Source organism: Eremothecium gossypii, chromosome VI (genome assembly GCF_000091025.4).
Source record: "Eremothecium gossypii ATCC 10895 chromosome VI, complete sequence".
Classification (NCBI taxonomy): Eukaryota; Fungi; Ascomycota; class Saccharomycetes; order Saccharomycetales; family Saccharomycetaceae; genus Eremothecium; species Eremothecium gossypii.
In genome coordinates this window covers 608,330-632,175 of record NC_005787.5, presented here as the reverse complement: position 1 = coordinate 632,175, position 23,846 = coordinate 608,330, and the positions used below count along the sequence as shown (strand labels likewise).

Here is a 23,846-nt window from a genome sequence, read left to right as displayed (position 1 = left end):
ACCCTGTAATCGTCGCAGCTGCAGGCCGCGGTGCCAGGCAGAGGCGCTACGTAGCTACTGCGAAGTGTTGTGTGCGTCCACGGAAGCTATATCGGCGTCAGCCCTTCGATGTCAACTACGAACATATCTGTCGAGTGAACAGCCCCCAGCCCTAGCCTTGGTTGCCAAGCGGCCGCCAAGTCACAGCGAGGGGCCGAGGGGCACAACGGATGCTGGTGCGCTTACTGCACCGGTTTTACTTGCTGCTCGAAGAAGTCTCGAATAGGACAAGGTGTATAGATAAACCTATCTTAAGAATCTGCGCACAAAGGGCGCTGGCGGCGGTCAAGGACGCGAGCCTGCCCTTTCCGCGGTCATTTGGGCTTGGCAGGCGCGATATGCGGCCAAGAGAGGGCACGGGAATGCTGCAACTACCGTGGGTGGAACCGGGAGACTGCCGATTGCCGGACGTAAACGACCCCCGGTTCTGGCGCCGAGGGGAGGTTTACAGTTTGCTGCGGTGTGCGGTTCCCTCATATATTAATTGATACAGACTAATATACAGCTAATACAAAAGTATAGTCGAGACTTTTGGCATGGGTAGTGTATAGTGAAATGCATTGCGGGCTCCAGCTCTGGGCGCGGTGAGGCCTAGCGAGCGGGGCAGCGCTGAGCACATGGCGCTCAGTCGAACGTCTTCTTGGTGCCTTTGAATGCAGCAGACTGGCGCGGCTTGCCAAGAGGGGCATTGTTGGCGCCAGATCCGGTTCTGCCGCCGCCTCTGCCGCCACGGAAGCCGCCACGGCCGCGGGTTGCACCGCCCTGCTGAGGAGGTCTAGGAGACGAGAAGTCGATTCTAACGGGTCTGTTGTCGATGTACTCGCCCTGCAAGGCGTCGAGAGCGGCCTGGGCCTCCTCGACGGAGCCGTACTGGACGTAGCCGAAGCCCTTTGGCTGGTTAGACTCTGGGTGGGTAGGGATACGGACGCTGATGACATTACCGTGCTTGCTGAAAAGCTCGAAGAGCGCATCGCGGTCGGCGTTGAAGGACAAGTTGCCGAGGAAAAGTGTGTCAGAAGGCTGCGATGGGGTGTCGCCGTACTTCTTGGCACGGTCCTCGCGAGGCGCAGAGGCGGGCTTGGAGGTGGACATGTCACAGTTGATAGCTCTGCCGTCAATCTCCTTACCGTGCATTTCCTTGACGGCCTTCTCTGCGTAAGAGACGTCCTCAAAGTCGACGTAGCCGTAGCCGCGCGACTTGTCGGTACCGCGCTCGTAGATGACACGAGCGCCGACTACACCGCCGATGTGGTCGAACTCGGTCTTCAGCCACTCGTCGTCCACGGACCACGAGAGTCTGCCGACAAAGATCGTAGCGGGCTGACCGTCCGTCTTCTGCTTCTTGGCCACAGCGTCGTCCTCAGACTCCGCAGAGCGCTTCTTGGACTCTTCCTTGGAGCCCTCGTTGTCGGACGCAGACGACTCGCTGTCGGAGGATGACTCGCTGCTGGAGCTACTCGATGATTTGCTGCTAGCAGACTTCTCCTTCTCCTCAGCCTCGGAATCCGAGGATGACGACGACGATGTGCTGTTCTTGGTCTCCTCCTCGCTGTCAGAGCTGTCAGAGTCGCTGCTAGAGCTGGACTCAGAGTCGCTGCTGTCGCTGGAGCTAGAGTCGCTGCTAGAGTTGGAAGAAGAGCTGTTGTCGCTAGAGCTGTCGCTGGACTCGTCGCTGGACTCGTCGCTCGATCCACTCTCGGACTCAGACGAACTGCTCGACGAGCTCGACGAGGCAGCAGCGGCAGCGGCTGCCGCCTCCTCCTTCTTCTTCATCTCCTTCTTGGAAACCTTCTTAGCGCTTGTAGCCTTAGCCATTGTTCCAGTAGTACTTTGTTAAGGTCTTCAAGTGCAGATGGACCGCTGACTCTGCCAGACCTGATATATAGTGGACAACCACTGCCGCAGCGAATATGCTCAGCTCGCGATGAGATGAGGTGGAAAATTTTTCACGAGAAAAGAAATGTGAATACAAACCACGTGATCAGATGATGTCAGACATCCTCAGCCAATGGCACGCACCGAGGGCGGTGACGCTCGAGCGCCAGAGTTGTCGGCAGGTCACTTATCCGCCAACAAGTTTGTCTATATCAAAGAGTGATGATCGGTGCCTACCAGCGCATTCTACAGAGATGTCCCATAAATGAGGCTGGTCGTGCAGAGCGTCTTCGCAGTCTAAGATAGGACACCGCCATGCAACTTGCAAGTTAAAGAATATATACAATATGGCATCTTGTCATTCTTGCCTGGTTCTTACAGCAGTCGATAGTTAGTTACTCGTCCACAGAAATATCACGTGTGATGACTATCACGTGACACCCGACCAATCGCGTAGTACCGTAGAAAGCGACCCAGGGCTTACTCCCGACCTTTTCATCCTCCGCTCCTATGTTAAAACTTGCGACGCCCAGGTAGGCGACTAACCGGACCGTTACGGGCGCTTCTAGAGGTCAATTATGTTATCGTCAAGGGCTGCTGCATTCACCGGTAGAAGATTAGCTTCCACACTTCCTCCTGTCCCTCGCAAGAAGTCTCACGGAGTGCGTAGGCTGCTGGCAAAGGCAGTTGTTGCGACGTCATTGTTCTACGCGGGGGGATTAACGCTATCCGCTTACAATGACAAAGCGAACGAGCTGTTTGTCGAGCATGTGCCTTTTGGCGAAGAGCTCGTAGAGCGGTGGGAAGATTGGACTTCTCTGCGGCGGCCTGGACGCCGTATGATCGATGCGAGAAGGGTTGATGAGATAAGCCGGGATTTCCGTGCTGCGGCGACGCCCGAGGCGACACCGGTGGTGGTGCGGCCACTAGTGCAGCTTCAGCTGCCAGAGCTGCAAATGCAGGGATCTTCGCCAGTGCTGGAGGCATTGGTTAATAATGTGAACGATGTGGTTGTTGCACTTAATGCACGGGCGCTGGAGCTACCGGAGGATACCGCTTCTGCGCTCAGCAGCGTTTACGGTGAAATTGTGCACAGCATCCAAGCTTTAAACGCATCTTTGGACCAAGAGTTTGCGACTGAGGTCGAAAGCCGGACGGGCAAGGCCATCAGCTCGGTTCAGGAGCAACTGGAGGTGGAATACAAGCAACGGGAGCTGGCGCTGGCGGAGCAGTACATCCAGAACTTCGAGGTTTTCAAGAGTCAGTTGCAGAAAGCGACGGCGGAGCAGCTAGAGACCGAACTGAAAGCACACGAACAGGCACTACTTGCCAGGCACCGCAACGAAGTGGCCCAGCTGTCTATCCGCCAGGTGGAGGAGTTCAACAAGATTATCGAGAAAAAGCTGGACCAGGAACGCAATGGCCGTCTTGCCAAGCTCTCCGAGCTGAACAGCGCTGTTGAGTCGCTCGCGCCTGTGCTGGACAGATTGGAGCTCCGCGCTGTCAAAAATGAGTGCGTCACGCAGCTTTCGACGCTCATCTCCGATATACAAGGCAAACTTTCTCGTGGGGGAGACGAGCCGCTTGATCTATCCTCCGACCTCCAGCGGCTCACTCTCTTGGCAGACATTCTGCCACGCCCCAAGCGGTGCTGTTCCGAAGGCCCTGCTCTGCTAGATGTCGCAATGGCCGAACTCCAGGCCAAGGCTCAAGCGCCTGTCGCCTCGAACGAGCAATTGTACAACCGCTGGCAGCTGCTCCAGCCTGAGCTCAAGACTACGTCCCTGCTGCCTCCGAATGCCGGGTTCTTGGGCCATCTTACCGCAAAACTCTTCTCCATGCTGCTGTTCACGAAAGAGGGCTTTTCGACAACCCAAGACATGGATGCTGTTACTGCACGCATCGCAGAAAACTTGCGTCTCAACAAGCTAGACTGCGCTCTAGAGGAGGCTGTTAACATGAAGGGTTGGTCGCGGAAGTCCGCTGATGCATGGGTTGATCTCGCGAGACGGAGGCTCGAGGTACTAACGCTGCTTGATGTCATTGAAGCGGAGGTGAAGACCTTGTAAAATCTGCATGTCTACTACGGTTAATACCCACACACCATTGCCCTTTTAAACTCCTCCATGGTCAGACTTCTACTTCTATATTCTGTAACTTCAAACTGCTTGAAGCTTAGTATAACTAACTCACTTTAAACGATTAGATGCTAGACGCTTTATTTAACTTGCCCGTTTCTGCTGCACTCACCTTCATTGCATGACTATAAGCTGGTTCAAGGAGCCAAGTAGGACTTTAGAATGTCCAATTCAGCATTGCAGGTATACGGTGGCGATGAAATAACAGCGGTAGTTATTGATCCTGGCTCCTTTACGACCAATATTGGTTATTCGGGTACGGATTGCCCGCAAGCTATACTGCCCTCGTGCTATGGCAAGTACACAGAGGGAGAGAAAGACGAGCTATTCAGTGAACAATCGATTGGGCTCCCACGGAAGGACTACGAAATCCACAACATAGTGCAGAATGGAGAGGTTGTAGATTGGGAAAAGGCGGAAAAACAGTGGGACTGGGCCATTCGTTCTGAGCTGCGGTTTGAAACGAACAGTGGCATGCCCGCGCTGTTAACGGAGCCCATCTGGAACTCTGAAGAGAATCGCAAGAAATCGCTGGAAGTTCTGCTAGAGAGCATGGACTTCTCCGCGTGCTATTTGGTTCCTACGGCAACGGCTGTGTCCTTCGCGATGGGACGTCCGACGTGTCTGGTGGTAGACATTGGACACGATGTCACATCTGTATGCCCAGTGGTGGATGGGATGACTCTTTCAAAGAGCTCTATGCGGAGCTATATAGCTGGGAGTCTACTGAATGAGTTGATACGGAGTCAACTGGCGCCCCGGAAAGTGATCCCATTGTTTCAGGTGGCTCAAAGGCGCCCAGTGTTCATGGAACGGAAATTCGACTATGAAATCCATCCATCGTTGCAAAAATTTGTAAATGAACGCCAGTTCTTCCAGGAGTTCAAGGAAACTATGTTACAAGTTGCACCCACAAGTATTTCGAAGTTCAAATCTGAGATCGAAACCACCAGCAAGCGGTCCATTGAGGCACCATGGGGTGAAGAACTAGTATATGACAGCCTACAAAGGCTGGAGTTTGCAGAACAGCTTTTCACTCCCGATCTATCCCAGTTTCCTGAAGATTGGCCTATATCAAAGGATGGTGTTGTTGAAACATGGCATAACGATTATGTGCCCCTCAAGAGAAACAAACCAGGTACCAATGTAAAGGACAAAGAAGGCACCTTGGATGCTACACCGGTGCCGGACGAGAATAGCGTCACTTCTGCGGATCAGCCTAACGATAATGGCAAGCGGAATTTGGAGGAGACTACTCCCGATCAGAAAAATGAAGTCTCCGGGTTGGCTGATTTGATCTACTCCTCGATAATGTCGACAGATGTTGACCTGCGTACTACACTCTCCCATAACGTCGTGATTACTGGAGGAACTTCTTCACTCCCTGGATTGATGGATAGGATATCAGCTGAGTTGAATAGATCACTACCGGCATTAAAGTTCCGGATGCTAACTTCCGGTCAGCTCAGAGAAAGGCAATATCAAGGGTGGCTAGGAGGAAGTATTCTGGCTAGCCTGGGCACTTTCCATCAGCTTTGGGTAGGCAAACAAGAATATGCTGAAGTAGGGGCTGACAGGCTACTAAAAGATAGATTCAGGTAAATAAATGTCAAAGCTGTAACCATAATATTTAGTTTAAATCCCGAATAGGTTTAAGCGGAGCTGTCTTTGCAGATGTTCTTCGCAAGGAGTTCTTCACCGCATCTAAACAGAGCATTCTTCCGATTTTGAACGTAGTCTGCTTTATTGTAAAATAACTGTTTACGCTTCATTATCAATTTAGGATCTTCAAGTTGCAGCAATTCTGAGAGATCCTCAACTGCCCTTGATAGTTCCACTTGCGTTTGCCGGAATATTGTGTATAAATTATGAGAACGATTTGCAAAATATGCCATTGCGAAAGACCACTTTAATGCAGTACGTCCGTCCCTCAATTTTTCGATTGCACCAAAGATAAATTGAGCTTCTACTGAAGAGACCCCTAGTTTATCCTGCAAGGTTCGCAGCTTCGTTTTCACCTTTTTACCGAGCGCCACGTCGAGTCTAGCAGATTCTTCATGCATATTAAAATGTTTACAATATTGCCCATATTGCTGAAGCAGCAGCTTTTCGTCACCGTTTCCAAACTTATCAAGCTTCATTTCGCGAAGAGAGGCATTGCACTCAAAGTAGTCCTTTGTATGTAGACGCCAATCAGCCTCACAGATCCAGCAGAACTCATGATGACATGTTCCGCATTTCATGTGATTACACCCACCATCTCTTATGATACTTGTCTCACACTTCGGACATTCTTTAGTATGCTGGAGTATCCAGTTTAACGCCTTTGATTCCTGCTGGCTCTTTTCAAGCCATGATGAGGCCAATACACAGTCACAGGGTGCATGCATATCTGTGACACAATTAAAACAGAAAGAGTGACCATTTTTGCATGTAACATAGGGAGAAGAATTAGAAGATTCTAATTCCACCAACCAATGCGGATCTGTAACATGGATAACGTAGTCACAGTCAGAAAACGGGCACCACTTATAGCGATGTTTATGTTTCTGGATAAATATTTTAATGGAAGAGAGAAGCAATAACTCGCTTGCTTTTTTACCAACTATCATTCCAATATCTTCATTCGTCATAGCTATATCACAACCCATGCACTGAACTACACATCCATGGTTTAATTTATCAGTGACATATCGTCTATAGCAGCCAATACAGTACTCATGACAACATGGCAGGGAAAATGTCTCAGAAACTTCGTAATATGTGTAACATATCTGACATGTGAAGTCGGCTTGTGTATGTAGATATGCTCTGGAGTCCTTCTCTTCTTCAAACGGAGAGCGCAGTCCGGCAGATTCGAAAACTTTTGCGGGATCCTCCATGTATGCCTCTATAAATTGTGCTTCATTCCATTTATAATCTTGCAATAGTAATATGATATCCGTTTCTGCTATCCCAAGTATGGGGGCCAAATGTGAGACTCGTTCAATCATCATCTGAGAAATATCGCTGGTCGTCAATGAAGTGTATTCCAAAGTAGCCGTAGCATTGTATGTAGACGCTTGATGTTTCATCCCCATACTAGGCCAAACATCATTACATGATATTACACAGGCTCCAGGAGACAATCGCCTTGGTTCATAACCTCCATCATTTACTAACGTAGTAGAAGTTCCACTTGTGATGCCGCCTTGCCCATCATCAGAAGCAAGCGAAAATTCATCAATGTCATCATACTCATAGCTCAGTTCATATGTATCGTCATCCAGATCACTTTCCAACATGTTGTGTCCTTGTTCGAATCAGTTGGCTCTTGTGTAAGTCTGCTGCATTACAATCAGAAGTGCATTTATCGAACAGAGCTAGTCATCAAAAAGAAACAAAAATATAGGAAGAAGCGATATTAAGCGTCTTATAGTTGGTCAAGTAAAACCATTTTGAAGTTCAATATATCCAAGTAGATATACTGTGTCTGAGTCGTATTAATTATGAATACTAATAGCGGCATGCCTTTTCGAAAAGGAGGTTCCGAACAAAGTTTATGCCTGTCAGCACTTAATTAATATACAGTGGCCGTAACTAACGCCCATTCAACTTCAACTCGAGGGTCCAGGCACTGGTCACGTAAACCGATTTTATAGCGCCAGAGGTAAATATGAGAACAGAAGCTGTTCTAGGGAAACTGTACAATTAAGAATGAGATCGGTTCTCGGAGCAATTGGCGTTGAACGGCGCATTGTCCGTGCGATAATCTTCCCTTTTTAAGGGTAAATTTCGTATTATTACCATTAACCGTATCATAAACAAGGTAATGAGATACCCAGCTCTACTTCCTGACCGAATGGATCTACCGCACTACTGCGAAGGTATCTGCAGGAGAAAATTCAGTCATTTCTTCGCCATGGCGGTAGACCACGGTTCGGTAAATATTAATAATTACAGTATGAAAATAGAGGAGCTGGATTCATACGTTGTGGGATTTTGATTCCTTTTTGATTAGCTTCAATTCTTTCTTTAGCAACTTCTTTCTTGTCCGGTGGTGATGTTTAGGATTTTTGTTACTGCCGTTGACGTTAATAACATATTTATCGACGCTATCCCACACTCTCCGATCCAATTCTCTCGGTAGTTTCCTTCCATATAGAGACTGATCAACTAGCCACATTCCCACAACAAAAGAGTTTCTATCTAACGTGCCATCGCGTCTTGTATCTACCATGTCGTAGATTTGAGCCAAAGTATCTTGAGGTAGATTGCTTCGAGACCAGATATCTGTAACAACTAAGTTCAACATTAGACCATCCTCTGGCACCTCTCTTGTCTCATCGTAGTTACCGTTATTCCACCATGGGAGCAAGTCAAGATAAGTGTCTCTATTGCTGACCCACATTCCCTCGTAACGCTTTCTTTCCCTTTCAGTTACGTACCCAACATCAAGGTGCGACTTCCAAGGTTTGTCTTCGTTGAAGGAATTACGGTATCGAAGATTTTGACGTATCTTCTCGCGCTTTTTGCCGGATCTTCTTCCTGGACTTCGACTACGGGAGTTGCGGTCGCTTCCGTAATCCTCTTCAGAGTCTTCGCTGTCATCGCTTAGTTGATGGGGCTCTGAGCTGGAACTGTCATTAAGTATACCCCGCATAGTGGTTTTTAGCCGCACATGCAATTTACTCTGCACGAGAGCGTTATCGTTCTGCGTATATATATGTGACGTTGGCGGGTGATTCTTGCTGGGGCCTAGCCCAGTTTGCCCATGGCGCTTGAAAAGCTTCATCCACTTGGATTGCTTGCGTTGATAGTTTGGTATTAGATCAGGAAGAGTTCCTCGGTAGGTCATGTTCATAGGGATTTTGTTCAATGTCGAGTACGAAACGTTAGCAACGGTGAATTCTTTTGCCGACTCCGTGTCATCGTCAGACTGCGAGTCTTGTTCCATCGTAGCATCGTTCTCGGATTCTACGAGATTGTCATCGTCAAGTTCATCATCATCATCATTGTCATTGTTGTCATTCCTCTCCCTGAAGTCATCCTGGGAGCTCAGGTAATCTTCAGCGTTACTGAAGTTTTCATAACCACTCCCGAAGTCATCGTCATCCTCTAGCGCGCTATCCGTTTCCGAGATACACGCCTTGGAATATTGTTTACCGTCGTAATCACTATCTCCGCCAGAGTATTCGCTCGACTCTAGAAGAGGAGCAGCCTGTGGGACCGCCTTTTGTTCGTTTTTTGTCAGCTGGCTTAGTGGATCGCACGGTGGGGGAATCCGCCGCGGCATCCTATTGCTGGAAAAAGAGCGGAAGCTATATGTGCTCTGGATTGGACTGCTCACTGCAGGCGGCCTCACAGGCAGCACTGGCCCATCTGTATTCGGCGGCGGGCTTGTAGTTTCGCTGCAGTGAGATGGGGAAGCCTGCGATTCGCTACAGGCCAATATTGCCTGCGAGTCCTTACCTAATAGGGCGGGATTTATTACAATGGGAGGAATATGCAAACGACCTGGAGAATACTGGCTGCCGCCCGCCGGCAGGCTTTCAGTACTGTTGTCGACCCCGCCCCGCGGTGACTCACGGGAACTCAGGTACGCGCCCGTTTGCGTGGATCGTCTGGACGTTGGAGGCTTCAGGCTAATCTGTGAGTTCGGGTCGTTCACCTTGATCGTAGCAATGATCTCATCGAGACTCAGGTGCGAACCGTTGCCAGATGTCAACGTCGACATCGAAATGTTGGAGCTGGAGCGCGTGTGTGTACCTGCCAACTTCAGCGGCGGCAGTGCCAGCAGCGGGCTCGCATGCTGTGCATTTGTTGGTGGCCAGATGCTTTCGTTCTCATTCCTCGCTGCACGTGCAGCCGCCGCTGCTGCCACCTTGTAATCATATTCCCCGCACGAAACCCCCGAAGATATCCGCCGTGGATTTATGTTGTTCGCACTCCCTCCCGGAGGGAGCGACCGCCCCACAAGCCCCCGCTTGGACCGCCTGCCGGAGACGTCAAGCTGCAACCCGGCTATAGGGTCCACCAAACCGTCCATAGAGCCCTTAGAATTTCCCGGTGCACTGGGGACCCTCGGATTCACACGAGCGCCGTCTGCGTGCTTCTTGAACGTGGCCTGGGCTGCCTTCAGTGATGCTTTGTGTACCTCCCCCGCCTCCCCGTTGGAGGCGCTTAGAATCTTCGACTGTCTCTCAGACCTAAACCTCATACAACTCTCCTGATACTTTCCTGGAACCCAGTCAACTCTCAATTAGCTTCTTTCTTTCCCTTGGGTTTGTGCTAATGGGATGGCAAACCTAATATGCCGTTATTTCTGCAACGAACAACAAAACAAACACCATTACTTGTCTACAGCAGCAAGTACAAGCAAGGCATTGAGCTAGACGGATAAACCATCATTGGCGGAATGGCTGAGCAGATCACACACAAGAAAGGCTTGAAACGGCTAGACAAGGATAAGCGGTTGTTACTGAAGCAGTATTACCAACTGGATGATGCAACCAAGCAGACAGCAGAACAGAGTACGCCAACCAGTAGTAGCGAGACCAAAGATGCGGGAGAAGCGGAGGGTGGAGCCGGCGACATGGCTGTCGAGGTTCCGGAGAAGTTGGCAGAAAGCACTTTGGACCAGCTGCTACAAGCGCACAATCTGCTACTGGGCCGGGAGACAGCCGCGAACAACTCCATCAAGAACACGATATACGACAACTACTACGACCTGGTCAAGGTCAACCAGTTGCTGCGGGAAATGGGGGAGTCGACGCTTGAAACACGGGTGGGGCAGCTGGCAGACAACTTGCGCCGACTGCGAAAGGACCGGTAACGGAACGTTCCGCGGCCGATTAGGTAATAGTCATAGAGGTAAAAAGTTCGGAACCGGGGAGGTTTTTCTGGGCTAGTGCTATGTAGTGTCGCTCGGAGCTGAAGAAACATGGTCGCGTTGCGAGAAAGAGCTGCGTCTGCTCCCGTATTTCCACTTGAGAAGCAGCTGGAACTGCCGAGAAATGCGACGCCCTTGGCACACGTCGGCTCGGTGCAGGTCTTTGTCCAACTGGCAGAGCCTGTCATCTTTCTGCAGGGCTACGACACCCACCAATGGCACGAAAGGGCACCGAGTATCCTGCGTGGGTCGCTGGTCGTACGTATACTGAAGCCTACGAAGCTGAAGTCGATTTCTTTGATGTTCAAGGGCGTCTGTCGGACGGAGTGGCCAGAGGGCATTCCGCCGAAGAAGCAGGAAGTGGTGGAGGTCACCGACCTTCTGAACCACACATGGTTATTCTATCACGTTGATAGTCATGACAAGGTTGCTGCGCAATCCGAGGACCTATTGGCGCGGTCTGATGCGTCGCTCTATCGGCCTCTGCCTGCCGCGACTCAGAGCAACAAGGGATCTTCTGTGTCATTACAGACTTTACTATCGCAGGAGGGGGGCGAGTTACACGGTCTGACTCCTGCGGACGAGGCATGTGGTCGCAGGTCTACTAGCACGACGCGCTCTCTGTCGTCAGGGAAGCTTTTGCGCCGTAAGGGCTCACCCGACCCCCCACGCGTGCGTTCAGGTACTAATCTTTTTACGGAACTACTAAGCGCTACGCTTTCGAATGGTAGTGAAGGCTCTGTCCGTTCGCGCTCATCGCACACCGGTCACGCCCCAGCGGAAAATTTCGTCTTCCAGCCAGGTGACTATATCTATTCCTTTGAGCATCCAATCCCGGTGTCGACGCAAGAAACGATTCTAGCTACATTTGGAACCGTAAATTACCTGCTTGACGTGACAATCGAGCGCATAGGAGCCTTTAAGTCCAATGTCCACGCTCGTGTTCCGATTAAACTTATCCGCACACTATCTCCGAACTCTGTAGAAGATACCGAACCGATAGTCATATCACGTGACTGGGAAAAAGAATTGAGTTATGAAATCGTAATTGCATCGAAAGATATAGTTTTGGACGCATTTCTACCAATATCGCTCTCGCTAAACCCACGGGCTAATCTCGTGCTCCACAGGGTTAGAATATTCCTGACGGAAACTTTAGAGTATTATTGTAAAGGTCGGAAAGTACACCGAGTGGAGCCTACAAAGAAGTTCTTGCTGGTCGAGCACAAAGCACCACCACTTAAGGGTATACACGAAGGCGCGAGCCTTTCGCGTGCTAAAAACTTAGGAAACCTGCTGGATGATGGAGCGGGTGGCGCTTCAAAGAGACAATTCACTTACCAGGTTTTTGTCCCCGAAAGATTGAACTACCAACAGTGCATACATCCGAATACTGCATCTCCCCACATAAAGTCCAACCATTGGCTCCAAATATGTTTGAGGTTGTCACGCAAGGTCAATGGCTCCAGAAAGCATTATGAAATCAGTATTGATACCCCAATTCATGTGCTCCATCGACTATGTTCACACGCACATACGCTGTTGCCAAGTTATGAATCCCAGGCAGTGTTAACTTCCGGATCAACTGCTTCAAGCTCATTATTAGCAAATCAATACCACTCTTCGAACATGTACTTCCCTAAAGAGGCTCTACAAGCTGCAAAGATCACTCCTCCTGCGGGCTCAGTAGAGAATTTAAGCAGTTACATTGATTCCCCGGCACCAGTGCATAATAATAAAAACCATCAGTATCTAGCAGCTCACAGGAATTCAGCAAAGGAAAATGATGGTAACGGGGCTGTTAAATTTCACGGAGTCGCATGGAACATCTATCACCCTGCCTATCTCCCTTTCAATTTTATTTCACCACAAGCGCTACCAATATCGCCCATCTTACCCCTGTTTCAAACCAGGTTTGGCCATATGGGGGACAATCTGAATGCATTTGTGCATGTTGGAGATATCGATCGGACAGAACTGTCGAATGTCGGACATCGGGATAATGATCATATGCCTGACCACCCCCCTAGTTATGAGGAGGCGCTAGAGGCAGTTGAATTGATTAATATGTGTAAGCATAATGGCATGGGATTAACCGAATGCTCTCCAACAGAGGAAGCTAGCCATGATGTGAACCATTTTGATGGCCCGGATCATGAGGACATGGGCGACAGTTCTTCCATACGCTCTGCTGTACGTCGGAGCGGGCCTCCTAGCTTTACTTCTAATATTTCTGCGCTGTCTGCCCTTGCCATTAATCAACGAATAACCCAGGAGCGCTCGGAGAGAGGTGTTTCAGCATCTGTATTCAATCAACCAGAGAAGTTAAAGAATGAAATACCTTCTGCACCACGCAACTCACAAGATGTCCAAAACTGTACTTTTTCCGACGCTGCATCTAGTACAAATTCCGATCATCAACTTTACCGTACCACTACTAGCAAGGTACTTTTGGATTTACTGAGTAAGGATGACACAGCTCAGTCCACTAGCGCCGGGCTTGAAATGCCGAAGTATTCAGATGGTTGCGACACCATTCCCCCTTCCACAGGCACAGAGGCGGATGATACTTCTGTTGATATCTCTACGTTATATTCACACAAAAGTGCTCAGTATTGGTCACCGATCCAGTGCGAACTTTCAAGGCTAAGCAATGGTACGCACCGGAATCCAGATATATACGACAATGGTTGTCTTACGCCTGCTGAATTTGGGGCATCGGATAATCGCTGTCACGAACGGTCTACTGATGTGGTGGATGAACCTAACGGGCTTAGCGGGATAGAAGATGCATCAAGCAGCCACACCCAACTAATGCAAAGAGATTGTCTTAAAAGCATGGGCACTCCTCCACCAGATGCCTCTGATCTATACGATTCAACACCGACCCAATTCTCAGTCAAGGTTGACGACTTAACTGTACAAGATACAGAAGTTAACCCCCAGCAAGCTGAAAGGAAGTATGAATGAACAAGTAATAAAGACATATAGTTCTATAAATCTTACACGTCATGTTCTGTTACTCAGAAACCGTTCAAATTTCCCCTGTCTGTTTTGTTTGGCCACTGTAATAGTAAGCCATCGTGCTATATTATCACCATTGTAATATAGCGAGCGCTTTATTAAAGCAATAATCCTGATTTCCTGGAATGAAGAATTAAATAAACGATGCCAACGTTAGAGGTGCTTTTATCTCCCTAAGGAATTCAAAATGTTCATTAACTCATTCGGTGTATACTTTATGTGCTTCCTTGGGTTTTTAAAGGAATCCTTGTACCGATTATGAAAGCGCTCATACATAGGAGCGACCAATGCAAAAATCTCTTGTTTCAATAGTTTCTTCATTGCCGGATCTGTAATCCGACATGTTTTGTAGTTAGACACAAGTTGTTCGAAGCCTTCATTGAACTTGCGGAATTTTTCTTTGACCTGATCTTTATCTTTCGATGATATCTTTCCTGAAGAATCGACAAACACCTGGTCCAGCAAATTGGAAGCTAAGTCTCTCCAATCGGATGCAAAATAGTTGACATACCGCGCATTTAACTTCACTAACCGGGCGGCACCAATATCCTCCAGAACTGTATTTATTTCGCTACGCTGAACGATTTGTTCAATCAGCGTAATATTCGTCAATACAAAGAACCCAATTCTCTGCATCTGAGGTATCCTTTTATGTGGAGCTCCGACTTCGGGCTCTAAGTTTGGATTTAGAATCTTTTGGGCCTTGCGCTCTAGAGATATGGTTAAGTAATCTATAGCATCGCTGAAGAAGCAAGAGAGCAATTGCTGTGCATTCTTCGGTGTCATAGATATCGTCCAAACATTTTTTGATTCATTGGGCAGCCATGATTCGCGAGTCATCGATTGTATAGTAGCAAGGCAACCAGACTTGTATTCACTAAACTTGCGTAGTCTGGACATAACATCAACTGTGGCCTCAGTTACACCATTATCAGTGGGTAACTGAGCCAGAGAAGCGGTTTTTTGACCGATGTACTGTATCAAATCTTTGAACAAGGACTCGGAGATCGATTTCAGTTCGGCTTCACACTCCAAAAGCTGTTCATTGTTCTGTAGAGGTTTACCCTTAAATAGTTGGTGTACTCTGTTAATGTTCTCGCTCAATTCGAAGCTGAACAGCCCATAGTTATTAATATCATCCTTCACAAGATCAATATTATACCGCAGTATTTTGGTATAATTATGAAGTATGGGGGCAACAATCTTACAAAAGACGGCCGGCCTCCGATCAGGCAGCTTCACAAATACGTCATCGATCAGCACGCTAACCCCGCTAACAAAGGTAATAAAGGCTTCGGTATAGCTATTAAAACCGCTGCTGCCGCGCTGATACGGCACATTGCTCTCACTTGTAATTTGCTTCGTGAAAGGCTCCAGAAATGCAAGAGAATTCAGAACAAGCTGACCCTGCTGCTTCATGAATATCTCGGTCACCGGATTCTGCTCGGTATCCCCGAAATAGTCCAGAATGGCCGCTATGTCATTTAGATCTTCATCGTAGTAGTATGGAAAGTTCTGCTTCTTGTTCATGTACACTTGTGGATCAAAGGGCTGGATCTGGTTCAGCTTGTTGGCAAAGTATATCTGCAGGTTTTTCTCACCGATCATTGTCAGCTCCTCCAAGTGCGTCACAATCCCCCGGAAGTCCGCAGTGCTTTTGCTCTTCTCCCGCAAATCGTCCATGATATCGTCTACCTTGTGAAGTGTCTTAATGAACTTCCGCAGCCCCACTTGCGTTATTTCTTGCTCCAATATAATCTCGTATTTCGAGGCATCGCTTGCTAGGTCCTTTATAGACGACACTGAATCAAAGCTGGACTCAATATTCCTCTTTAGCACGTTGAGCCGCGTGTTAGTCTCAATAATCGGCGCAAATAGCTTGCTAGACTTCGAGGTTGTCGAGGTTATCTTTGAGAGACTTCCAGTGATTTCCCTTGTGAGTTCATTTACTTGTTTCAAGCCATCGCTGAGGATTAAAATATCAGCCTCATCCACATCAATTGATGGCATCTCTGTTGGTAGACCTAACTTCCTATTCACACCTTATCTCATGGAAGCAGTCTATAGTTTGGAACTAAAGACTTCCGGGGGCTGAACTTGACCTTTGCTCTCGAGTTATTACCCGGCTCATAAAATGCCGTCAACTCTGAGATCTGAATCAGCATCAAACATTAGCGTTCTACTCAAACGATTCGCACTAAGCTATAGCGTAATAGCGACATGGAAGGTCCATTAGCTGAGAATATGACAGTAAATGACGTTAAGCAACTAGTGACCGAGCTGGAAACGGCGTCTCAGCTTACCAAACGGGGTAAAGCCTCTAAAGTGCTATGCACATTAAAATATTCCGGCATTAAGGTCAATAGCTGGCGATTCAACGAGTGGGACTATGGGAAGAACAATATAAGCATGCCATGTAATGCGCGAGGGCTATTCATAATCGATGACCCTGAGAAGCCGGAAATTGTGGCTCGCGGCTACGATAAGTTCTTCAACGTGGAAGAAATCGCTGCCACGGCTTGGAAAGAGTTAGAGCGAACCACCGAGGGCCCCTATGAAGTGAGTTTGAAAGAGAACGGGTGTATTATATTCATTGCAGGAAGGCCTGACGGGGAGCTAGTTGTGTGCTCAAAGCACTCTACAGGTCCGCGTGATGACACTGACAGAAATCATGCCGAAGCCGGCGAACAATTTCTACGAAAACTGCTAGAAGAGGCAGGTGCTTCTGTTGAAACATTGGCGCGCGAGCTGTATGCGATGAACTGCACAGCTGTGGCAGAGTACTGCGATGACGCTTTTGAAGAGCACATTATCCCGTACGCACGTGACCGCGCGGGCCTATACTTGCATGGGCTCAACAAGAATACCAGAGAATTCCAGACGCTGCCAATGCCTGAGGTGAAGAGCTTTGCAGAGAAGTACCATTTAAAGATTGTGGACTACTTTGTAAAGCCTGACATAGAGACACTTCGCAGTTTTCTGCAACAATGCAGCATAAAGGGCTCTTACAATGATCAGGAGGTTGAAGGCTTTGTGATCCGCTGCAGGAAGAGAGATGGGCACGCATTTTTGTTCAAGTATAAATTTGAGGAGCCTTACCTGCTATACAGACAGTGGCGCGAAGCGACGAAGGATTATATCAACAGTAGAATGCGGACCTACAACTTCAAAAAGCATCGCTTTATCACAAACAAATACTTGGACTTTGTTATCCCTTTGCTGGATCAAGATCCTGATCTCTGCAAGGAGTATATACAAGGTAAGGGAATTATCAAGTTACGAAAAATGTTCCTAGAAGACTTTGGGATGTCTGGATTGGATATTATGAACTCGAAGACTATAAAAGAGCTCGAGGAACAGTATGCATCTGAGCTCGATAAGGTAGACGAGAATACCAAGTTCATTTTCATCCCTGTGGCCACGGTTGGTTGTGGAAAGACGACAGTCGCGCTGGCATTGAAGAATATTTTTGGAGAGTCCTGGGGCCACATACAGAATGATAATATTGTTACTAAGGATAAGAGCAAATTGATGCGTGACGCGCTAGAGTTTCTACAAAAGGATACTTCAAGAGCTGTAATTGTGGACAGAAACAATCATATGCCGTTCGAGCGGAAACAACTTTTCGAATGGTTGGAAAAGATGAAGGAGAATTATATTCCGTACAACAGTGCAGTCAAAGTCGTGTGTTTATCATTTTTGACTTACAAGGATGTGGAATCCGTTAGAGAAATAACTAAATCCCGCGTTGCAGAAAGAGGCGACAACCATCAATCTATTAAAGCTTTATCGGAGCCAGAAAAGGCAATTATGATCTTAGATGGGTTCCTCAAGAGGTTTCGCGCGGTTAACGACCAGCGGAGCCCTGACAATATGTTTGACAAGATTATTCAGCTCAAAGTGCTTGAAGAAAACTCTTCTTTAACAAATATAAGAACGATCCTAGAAGAACTGCATGCTAGTTATCCCACACTAGTCCCAGAACTACCGTCCGATAGTGTGATAGAGGAGTCATTTAAGAATACACTGTCATACAAACCGACGTTCACAAAGATCATCAAATCCAGTCCTCGCAATACGAAGTACAAGCCTACTTATTGGGGCGCTGAATTATCTGATCCGAAGCTGTTCATAAATCAGGTCAGTGATTTAATCGTAAGAAAACGCCCAGAATACCTCCGCGGAGTATTAGACATAGTGGAAGAAGCGATGATTCAAAAATCATTCCATGTTACTCTTATCCACTGCTCTGCCAAACGGGGCAATAAGGAAGAGAAGGATATGTGGGCTGAGTACAATAAAAGATACGCTAATCATCTCGTCAAACCGGAGAAAGCGCCCTGTCAGCCACCAAAGTACATAGAAACCACCGATTTCATCAAGTTTTCGATTGATAAACTGTTATGGGATGACAAAATCATGACTGCTACCGTAAGCACCGACAAACTAATCTATGATTCCACTGGCGAGGCTGTTCCTATTCTCAGACTATTGAACACATATGCGCATATCACCGTGGGGACTAGAAAAGCGGGCGTTCAGGCTGTATACTCTAATGAGCTCTGCCGCCGGTTCCATGAGAAACATGGAGAAGAGGAGGGCTCTTTCAGTGAAGGAATGAACTGCATTAGATTCCCCGAGCCAGTCCAAGTCGTGGCTGCCGTTAGAATTAACATATATTAATGGCGTGCTACAACGGTTTATACGGCTTCTGGGGCCTAGTTTAGACCACTGAAGTCTCCATTTTTATTTACAAAAATATCTATCGCTGCCATAGCAGCATATAGCCTGTTCTCCGCTTCCTGGAATACAATAGAATGATCTCCATAGAAGATATCATCAGTCACTTCCTCCTGATGTCTTGGAAGACAGTGCATGAACTTATAATCAGGAGCAGCATGCTTACAGAGCTCAGCATTAATCTGGAACCCCTTGAATTGGCGCATTTTGGCCTCATACATGTATTCTTCCCCCATGGATACAAAGGTATCTGTAACCAGTACGTGGGCGTCCTTAGCAGCCGCAACGGAGTCGTGAGTTAGTTGTATAGTTGTGCCGGTCCGCTTGCAGACCTCCTTCGCAGCGTCCACTATATCTGCGTCCAGCTCGATGCCCTGTGGAGTCGCGACGACGACATCGATACCCAGCTTCAAAGCAGCAATTGCCATATCGTTGATGACGTTGTTAGCATCCCCAATCCAGGCCAATTTCAGCTTCTTTTCTTGATAGTTGAAGTGTTCTTTGATCGTTAGCATATCACAGATGGCCTGTAGCGGATGAAACTTGTCACATAGCGAATTGATTACCGGCACCTTCGAGTGCTTTACAAACTCCTGTATTTCCGAATGCTTGCCCACTCGAGCAAAAATGCATGCTACCATCGACGAGATCACTTTTATCGTGTCGTAAAGAGACTCGTTCACGCCCAACTGGATGTCATCCTTACCCAGAAACATGGGTTGCGCGCCAAAAAACGCCGCCGCACCCTCCGTGGATATGCGGGTTCTGGTAGATCTTTTCGAGAATATCAATGCGATCGTCTTCCCCATCAGTTCCTGGTGGGACTTTTGGCATTCAGCCTTATCTTGCGCCTTGAAAAGCCCTTTGAAATATTCTGCTCTGGACACCAATTCCGCGAACTCATGGTCGGCCAGGTCTTTTATAGATACTAGATGCTTTGGAGAACCTGGTGTGGCTGTCATTCTGCGGTATTGGAAGGATGTATGGTGTTTCAATATGCGGCTTCCTTGCTCCAGAGAAAACCACATGCGACATGTTGTCTTTTATAGGCCTTCAAAGAGAACCCCAAGTCGTTACACTGTCAAAAAGATGCCACATGTTGATGATCAACGCGATATGAGTCAAGCTTCAGCCGTAATCCACTAATAACGTCATAAACAACGAGTATATCAGCGAGAGCAGTTGTACGGCAGAATTCTGGCCACTTGAGTCATTCTTTCCGAAGAAGGATAAAGATGCCGAAAAGCCCGAGGGTTCTGTGATATGCTGCGGCCCATTTGACACTGCAAAGATAGTTCGCTAGAGAACCAGATAGTTAGAGAAGGGACCGAGCTTCCTCCAAAAGTTTATTTTGACGCTCTGTTAAAGCTGAAATTTCGCTGTGCACCATCGCCAGCTGCTTATGTAGAAGAGACATTTTTTGGCTTGTCTTACCATCGCCCAGCAGGTTTACTGCGAGTTGCGCAGAACTGAGATCATCGTACTTGGAAACAGCGGACGACAGAATAGGTTTGTAGAACCTTGTTTCTGCAGTGCGCGAGTGCTTGTTTAACTGGGTGCTCTCCCAGACGCCTCCCCCGAGGTCGGCATTGAGAGCATCTTCGATACTAATCTTGCGTCGCAGGGCTTCAGCGCTTAGTTCACTCTTGGAAAGCGCGAGCCGGCCATCGCTGATCATCTCGGGCTCAGCCTCCTGCGGCCCCTCATCTTCAGATAGCCCCTTATGAAGCGGACGGCCGAGCAGCTCCTGCAGGTCCTCCTTGTCCTCGCGGTCGAGCATGCGGACGTAGGACTTCTCACTGAATTGCTGGTCTACTGCGCTGCCTGCAGCAGCTTCTTGTTGGCGCTCCGCGCGGAGCTTTTTGATATCCAGGATCTCTTGCTTGCTGAAGACAGGATAGGCGTCGTCGTCGTCGTCGTCAGAAAGGTCCTCCAAGTTCATAGTACGCAATGCCTGCGGCACTGCTTTGGGTGAACGCCCGGGTGCTTGCAGAAGGTCTGCATACCCCGCGCTCTCACCTGCATCTGAGTCGGATTCTTGCGCTGCGGGCAGCGGGTTGAGCCGCAAAGGCTTTATCTTCCTCGTCCTGAGCCTTGTGTCGAGAACAGCAGTTTCCTCATCGCCATCGTCCTCTTCAGCGTCAAGCATTCTGATTTGGATAGCATTTTGGCCCCTGCGCTTGGTGTCAGGATTTCTGCGATGAGTAGCAGCTGCTTCGTCTTCGCCATCAGAAAGTGCCGGGAGTTTTAGTTTGGCCCTATTCCTTCTATACATAGTTGGCGGCAATAGCGATCGGTGAGGTCCAATCGTGGTCACTCATGACATTACAGTGGTACAGGTCGTTCGTGCTATGGTAAATGCGCGATGCCCAGAGCTGAGAAGTATCAAATATCGCTATTGACGAATACTGCAAACTTGACATCCAATAGAACTGCTCCATATCAGCACCTGTGTAGGGCGGCGCGCATAGGAGTATCGATGTTACAAGAGTTAAATATGTGATATTACATAAAAGATCAGGCCTTGCTCCTGACAACTGTATCTTCTTCTTTTGGTGTGGTAATCCCGTCTCCAGAGGTCTTTTCAGTTGTCATGGGCAATATAAGTAAGTCTACTAACGATCTCGGAGTAGCAGTCGAAGGAGAATTGACATGTGGGGCAGTATTGGGTGGCGTCTTTTTCTGAATGCGTGGGTTATCAAGTTGGTTTCCTTGGGAAGTGGCTTCGCTGCCCAATGAGTCAGGCACAAGCCCATAACGGGCGTGGGACAATTTGGAGTCTTTGGCTGGCGAGCAAGCGGACACCCTATCTGTGGAGATATTTTTTCGCCCAAGATGAGCCTTACCGCCTATCAGAACCTGATCGCGCGCCACGACTTTACGTGTGGGGATGCTATGGCTAAATAAGGCCTGATTTTCTGCTTGTTGGAGCGTGTGGGGGTTGGACCGCCGGTGCATTCCGAAAGTTATTGGTCCTCCCTCGTCGTCGTCCTCATTCTCGTCGTCCTCCACATATCCATCCTCGTCCTCGGCCAGCGACGGAAACGTCTCCGTAGTAATGAGACTATTTAGACCTACAGCTGCTACGGTGCCGTAGTTGTACGGGGGCACAGCAGCATAACTATTATTGGTCTGGCCGACAGAAACGGCATTGGTATTGGCTGAGGATGTGTAATTGGAGACGACATCAATCCCAGGCGACATCAAGAACCACTGTGAGGGAAGATTTTCGACGGGGGGGACGCTGCTGAACATGTTGAAGGGGTCCTCCGTCGAGAGATTCGACGAAGACCTTAGGGGTCGAAGCAGCGGCCGATTCGATGTATTCTGCGCGGGCCCGCTACGCATGCTGCGGATGAGTTGAGGGAGGTTAACAGGCTTTCCAAAGCGCTCACTGTCCTTGACGTCAAAGCGCTCCATCGCATTTTTGTATGCGAAGTCGTCCTCGTACCAGAGGTGGGTCCAATTGGTCACCAAATCGCGGTACTTCTCATAGGTATAACGGTCAATGTCTTGGGGGGCCTTGGTCAGATTCTGGAAACATGCAGAAATGAGGTTCCAGTTGTCCCATGGCAGAAAGTGGATCAGCTTCAAAACGGGGGGCTGAGACGCGGTTGCCGCAGAGCCCTGCTCGTTAGCAATCAACAAATAGTACAGCGACAAGATCTCCCACGACAAGTGGTGCGAATCGGGAGAGTCCTGCTCCGTTAGCCAGCGCGGAAGCAGGTATGAGAGCGTGAGTTGGATCTCTATCCTGTCGTTGTTGTTCACAGTGATTTCGTTGAGATCGTGGTCCTGCAGGTTGTGATACAGCTTCCAGTGATTCAAAGTGTGTCTGAACGACTCGACGACATAGGTGTATCTCGGATTCTGGGCCTGCATCACCTGCAGAACGTTGCAGCCATCTAGCTGCAAGATGTGCTCAAGCAGAATTTCAAAGGGGCGGAGAGACGGGATATTCAGACTCGACACGGAGGGCGGGTGGAACTCGTCGGCCAGAAAGTTCGTCTTAGGCAGCCCCTGTAGAAGCGACCACAGCGCGCTCAGCAGCTGGAATGACCAGAACGTTAGCAGCCGCGTCTCGTACAGCTCCGCGGAGTCGCGCGCCGCCGCGCCCTTCTCGTCCGCCGCGCCCACAGGCAGCAGCTTCTTGTAGTTGATGAACAGCCCCTGCGCCGTCACCTGCGAGAACGCCAGGTGCACCAGCTGGATCGTCCACGCCGTCGCCGGCGTCTGGCGCGTCGTCAGCTGCTTCGGCAACGACATGAAGTAGTACGTCGCCAGCAGCAGCATCTGCAGCGCCGACAGCCCGTCCCGCGACAGCACCACCACCACCTTCGTCACGTTGAACAGCGCCTCCGGGCTGAACAGGCTGTAGTTCCACTGTAGCACGTACATCGCCGCCAGGATCGCCGTCGGGTCCTCCTCGCGCCCGCGCCCGGCGGCCAGCGCGCCCTTCAGGCGCGCCTTCCAGTTGTTCCCGTGCAGCAGCGGCACCAGCACGTGCTCCTTCACAAACGCAGACACCCGCGCCCGCGCCGCCGCCCGCGCCGCCGCTATGTCGTTCCCGTGCAGCCGCGCCAGCACCGCCGGCAGCCCCGTCCCGTCGATCTGGAACGTCCGGTCCAGGTACTGCGCCAGCGACGCGTCGTCCGACGGCACCACCGCCGCCTCCAGCCCCCCGTTCAGCACCGCCTGCCACGTCGCGTTCCCCAGGTACGTCTCCCCGTCCGTGTAGTTCACGTAGTAGTGGAACGAGTCGTTGATGAACGGCAGCGGCGACGTCTGCGCCGGCGCCGGCGCCATGCCCTCGCCCCCATGCAGCCGCTGCAGCTTGATCACCTCCCGCTCCAGCATCTCCGTGTACCCCCGCGGGAACCCGCGCCGCGTCAGCTTGTCGCTGGTCTTGCATTGGTACCCGATCTTCTTGCACGACGTGCAGCTCGGCCGCAGCCCGTCGCACTTGATCTTCTTGAGCCGGCACCGGTCACACGCCTGCGACGACCGCTTCATGTTGGACAGCTCGATCGTCTGCCCGTCGTGCGCCGACAAGCTCCCGTACTTTCGCTTGCCCATGGTCCCTGACCCTGCCCGTCGGGGGCTCCCCGTTATACACGAATCATATATATCTACAAAAACCTCGCCCTGTGCAGCACATA

At 49.4% G+C, this 23,846-nt stretch overlaps 12 protein-coding genes across 12 annotated transcripts; 5 read left to right on the top strand and 7 right to left on the bottom strand.

The window, feature by feature from the left end:
- Positions 1-663: 663 nt before the first annotated feature.
- On the bottom strand, positions 664-1,854 carry NSR1 (Nsr1p; the record flags this gene model as incomplete). Its single annotated transcript, NM_211008.1, has 1 exon — positions 664-1,854. One exon carries the CDS (start codon positions 1,852-1,854, stop codon positions 664-666), a length of 1,191 nt encoding a protein of 396 aa, NP_985654.1.
- Positions 1,855-2,492: 638 nt separating this feature from the next.
- MIC60 (Mic60p) lies at positions 2,493-3,983 on the top strand (the record flags this gene model as incomplete). Its single annotated transcript, NM_211007.2, has 1 exon — positions 2,493-3,983. The coding sequence occupies one exon, from the start codon at positions 2,493-2,495 to the stop codon at positions 3,981-3,983; it is 1,491 nt and encodes a 496-aa protein (NP_985653.2).
- Positions 3,984-4,214: 231 nt separating this feature from the next.
- On the top strand, positions 4,215-5,654 carry ARP4 (Arp4p; the record flags this gene model as incomplete). The annotated part of the gene is made up of 1 exon (NM_211006.1): positions 4,215-5,654. One exon carries the CDS (start codon positions 4,215-4,217, stop codon positions 5,652-5,654), a length of 1,440 nt encoding a protein of 479 aa, NP_985652.1.
- Positions 5,655-5,704: 50 nt separating this feature from the next.
- On the bottom strand, positions 5,705-7,336 carry HEL1 (E3 ubiquitin-protein ligase HEL1; the record flags this gene model as incomplete). Its single annotated transcript, NM_211005.1, has 1 exon — positions 5,705-7,336. One exon carries the CDS (start codon positions 7,334-7,336, stop codon positions 5,705-5,707), a length of 1,632 nt encoding a protein of 543 aa, NP_985651.1.
- A 680-nt stretch (positions 7,337-8,016) lies between these two features.
- TAX4 (Tax4p) lies at positions 8,017-10,251 on the bottom strand (the record flags this gene model as incomplete). The annotated part of the gene is made up of 1 exon (NM_211004.1): positions 8,017-10,251. One exon carries the CDS (start codon positions 10,249-10,251, stop codon positions 8,017-8,019), a length of 2,235 nt encoding a protein of 744 aa, NP_985650.1.
- Positions 10,252-10,449: 198 nt separating this feature from the next.
- Positions 10,450-10,866, top strand: VPS51 (Vps51p; the record flags this gene model as incomplete). The annotated part of the gene is made up of 1 exon (NM_211003.1): positions 10,450-10,866. The coding sequence occupies one exon, from the start codon at positions 10,450-10,452 to the stop codon at positions 10,864-10,866; it is 417 nt and encodes a 138-aa protein (NP_985649.1).
- Positions 10,867-10,974: 108 nt separating this feature from the next.
- On the top strand, positions 10,975-13,893 carry ALY2 (Aly2p; the record flags this gene model as incomplete). Its single annotated transcript, NM_211002.2, has 1 exon — positions 10,975-13,893. One exon carries the CDS (start codon positions 10,975-10,977, stop codon positions 13,891-13,893), a length of 2,919 nt encoding a protein of 972 aa, NP_985648.2.
- Positions 13,894-14,112: 219 nt separating this feature from the next.
- On the bottom strand, positions 14,113-15,957 carry EXO70 (GTP-Rho binding exocyst subunit EXO70; the record flags this gene model as incomplete). Its single annotated transcript, NM_211001.2, has 1 exon — positions 14,113-15,957. One exon carries the CDS (start codon positions 15,955-15,957, stop codon positions 14,113-14,115), a length of 1,845 nt encoding a protein of 614 aa, NP_985647.1.
- A 210-nt stretch (positions 15,958-16,167) lies between these two features.
- Positions 16,168-18,630, top strand: TRL1 (tRNA ligase; the record flags this gene model as incomplete). Its single annotated transcript, NM_211000.2, has 1 exon — positions 16,168-18,630. The coding sequence occupies one exon, from the start codon at positions 16,168-16,170 to the stop codon at positions 18,628-18,630; it is 2,463 nt and encodes an 820-aa protein (NP_985646.2).
- Positions 18,631-18,665: 35 nt separating this feature from the next.
- On the bottom strand, positions 18,666-19,715 carry ARG3 (ornithine carbamoyltransferase; the record flags this gene model as incomplete). The annotated part of the gene is made up of 1 exon (NM_210999.1): positions 18,666-19,715. One exon carries the CDS (start codon positions 19,713-19,715, stop codon positions 18,666-18,668), a length of 1,050 nt encoding a protein of 349 aa, NP_985645.1.
- A 287-nt stretch (positions 19,716-20,002) lies between these two features.
- Positions 20,003-20,836, bottom strand: AGOS_AFR097W (AFR097Wp; the record flags this gene model as incomplete). The annotated part of the gene is made up of 1 exon (NM_210998.1): positions 20,003-20,836. One exon carries the CDS (start codon positions 20,834-20,836, stop codon positions 20,003-20,005), a length of 834 nt encoding a protein of 277 aa, NP_985644.1.
- A 368-nt stretch (positions 20,837-21,204) lies between these two features.
- Positions 21,205-23,763, bottom strand: SIP4 (Sip4p; the record flags this gene model as incomplete). Its single annotated transcript, NM_210997.2, has 1 exon — positions 21,205-23,763. The coding sequence occupies one exon, from the start codon at positions 23,761-23,763 to the stop codon at positions 21,205-21,207; it is 2,559 nt and encodes an 852-aa protein (NP_985643.2).
- Between the last annotated feature and the right edge of the window lie 83 nt (positions 23,764-23,846).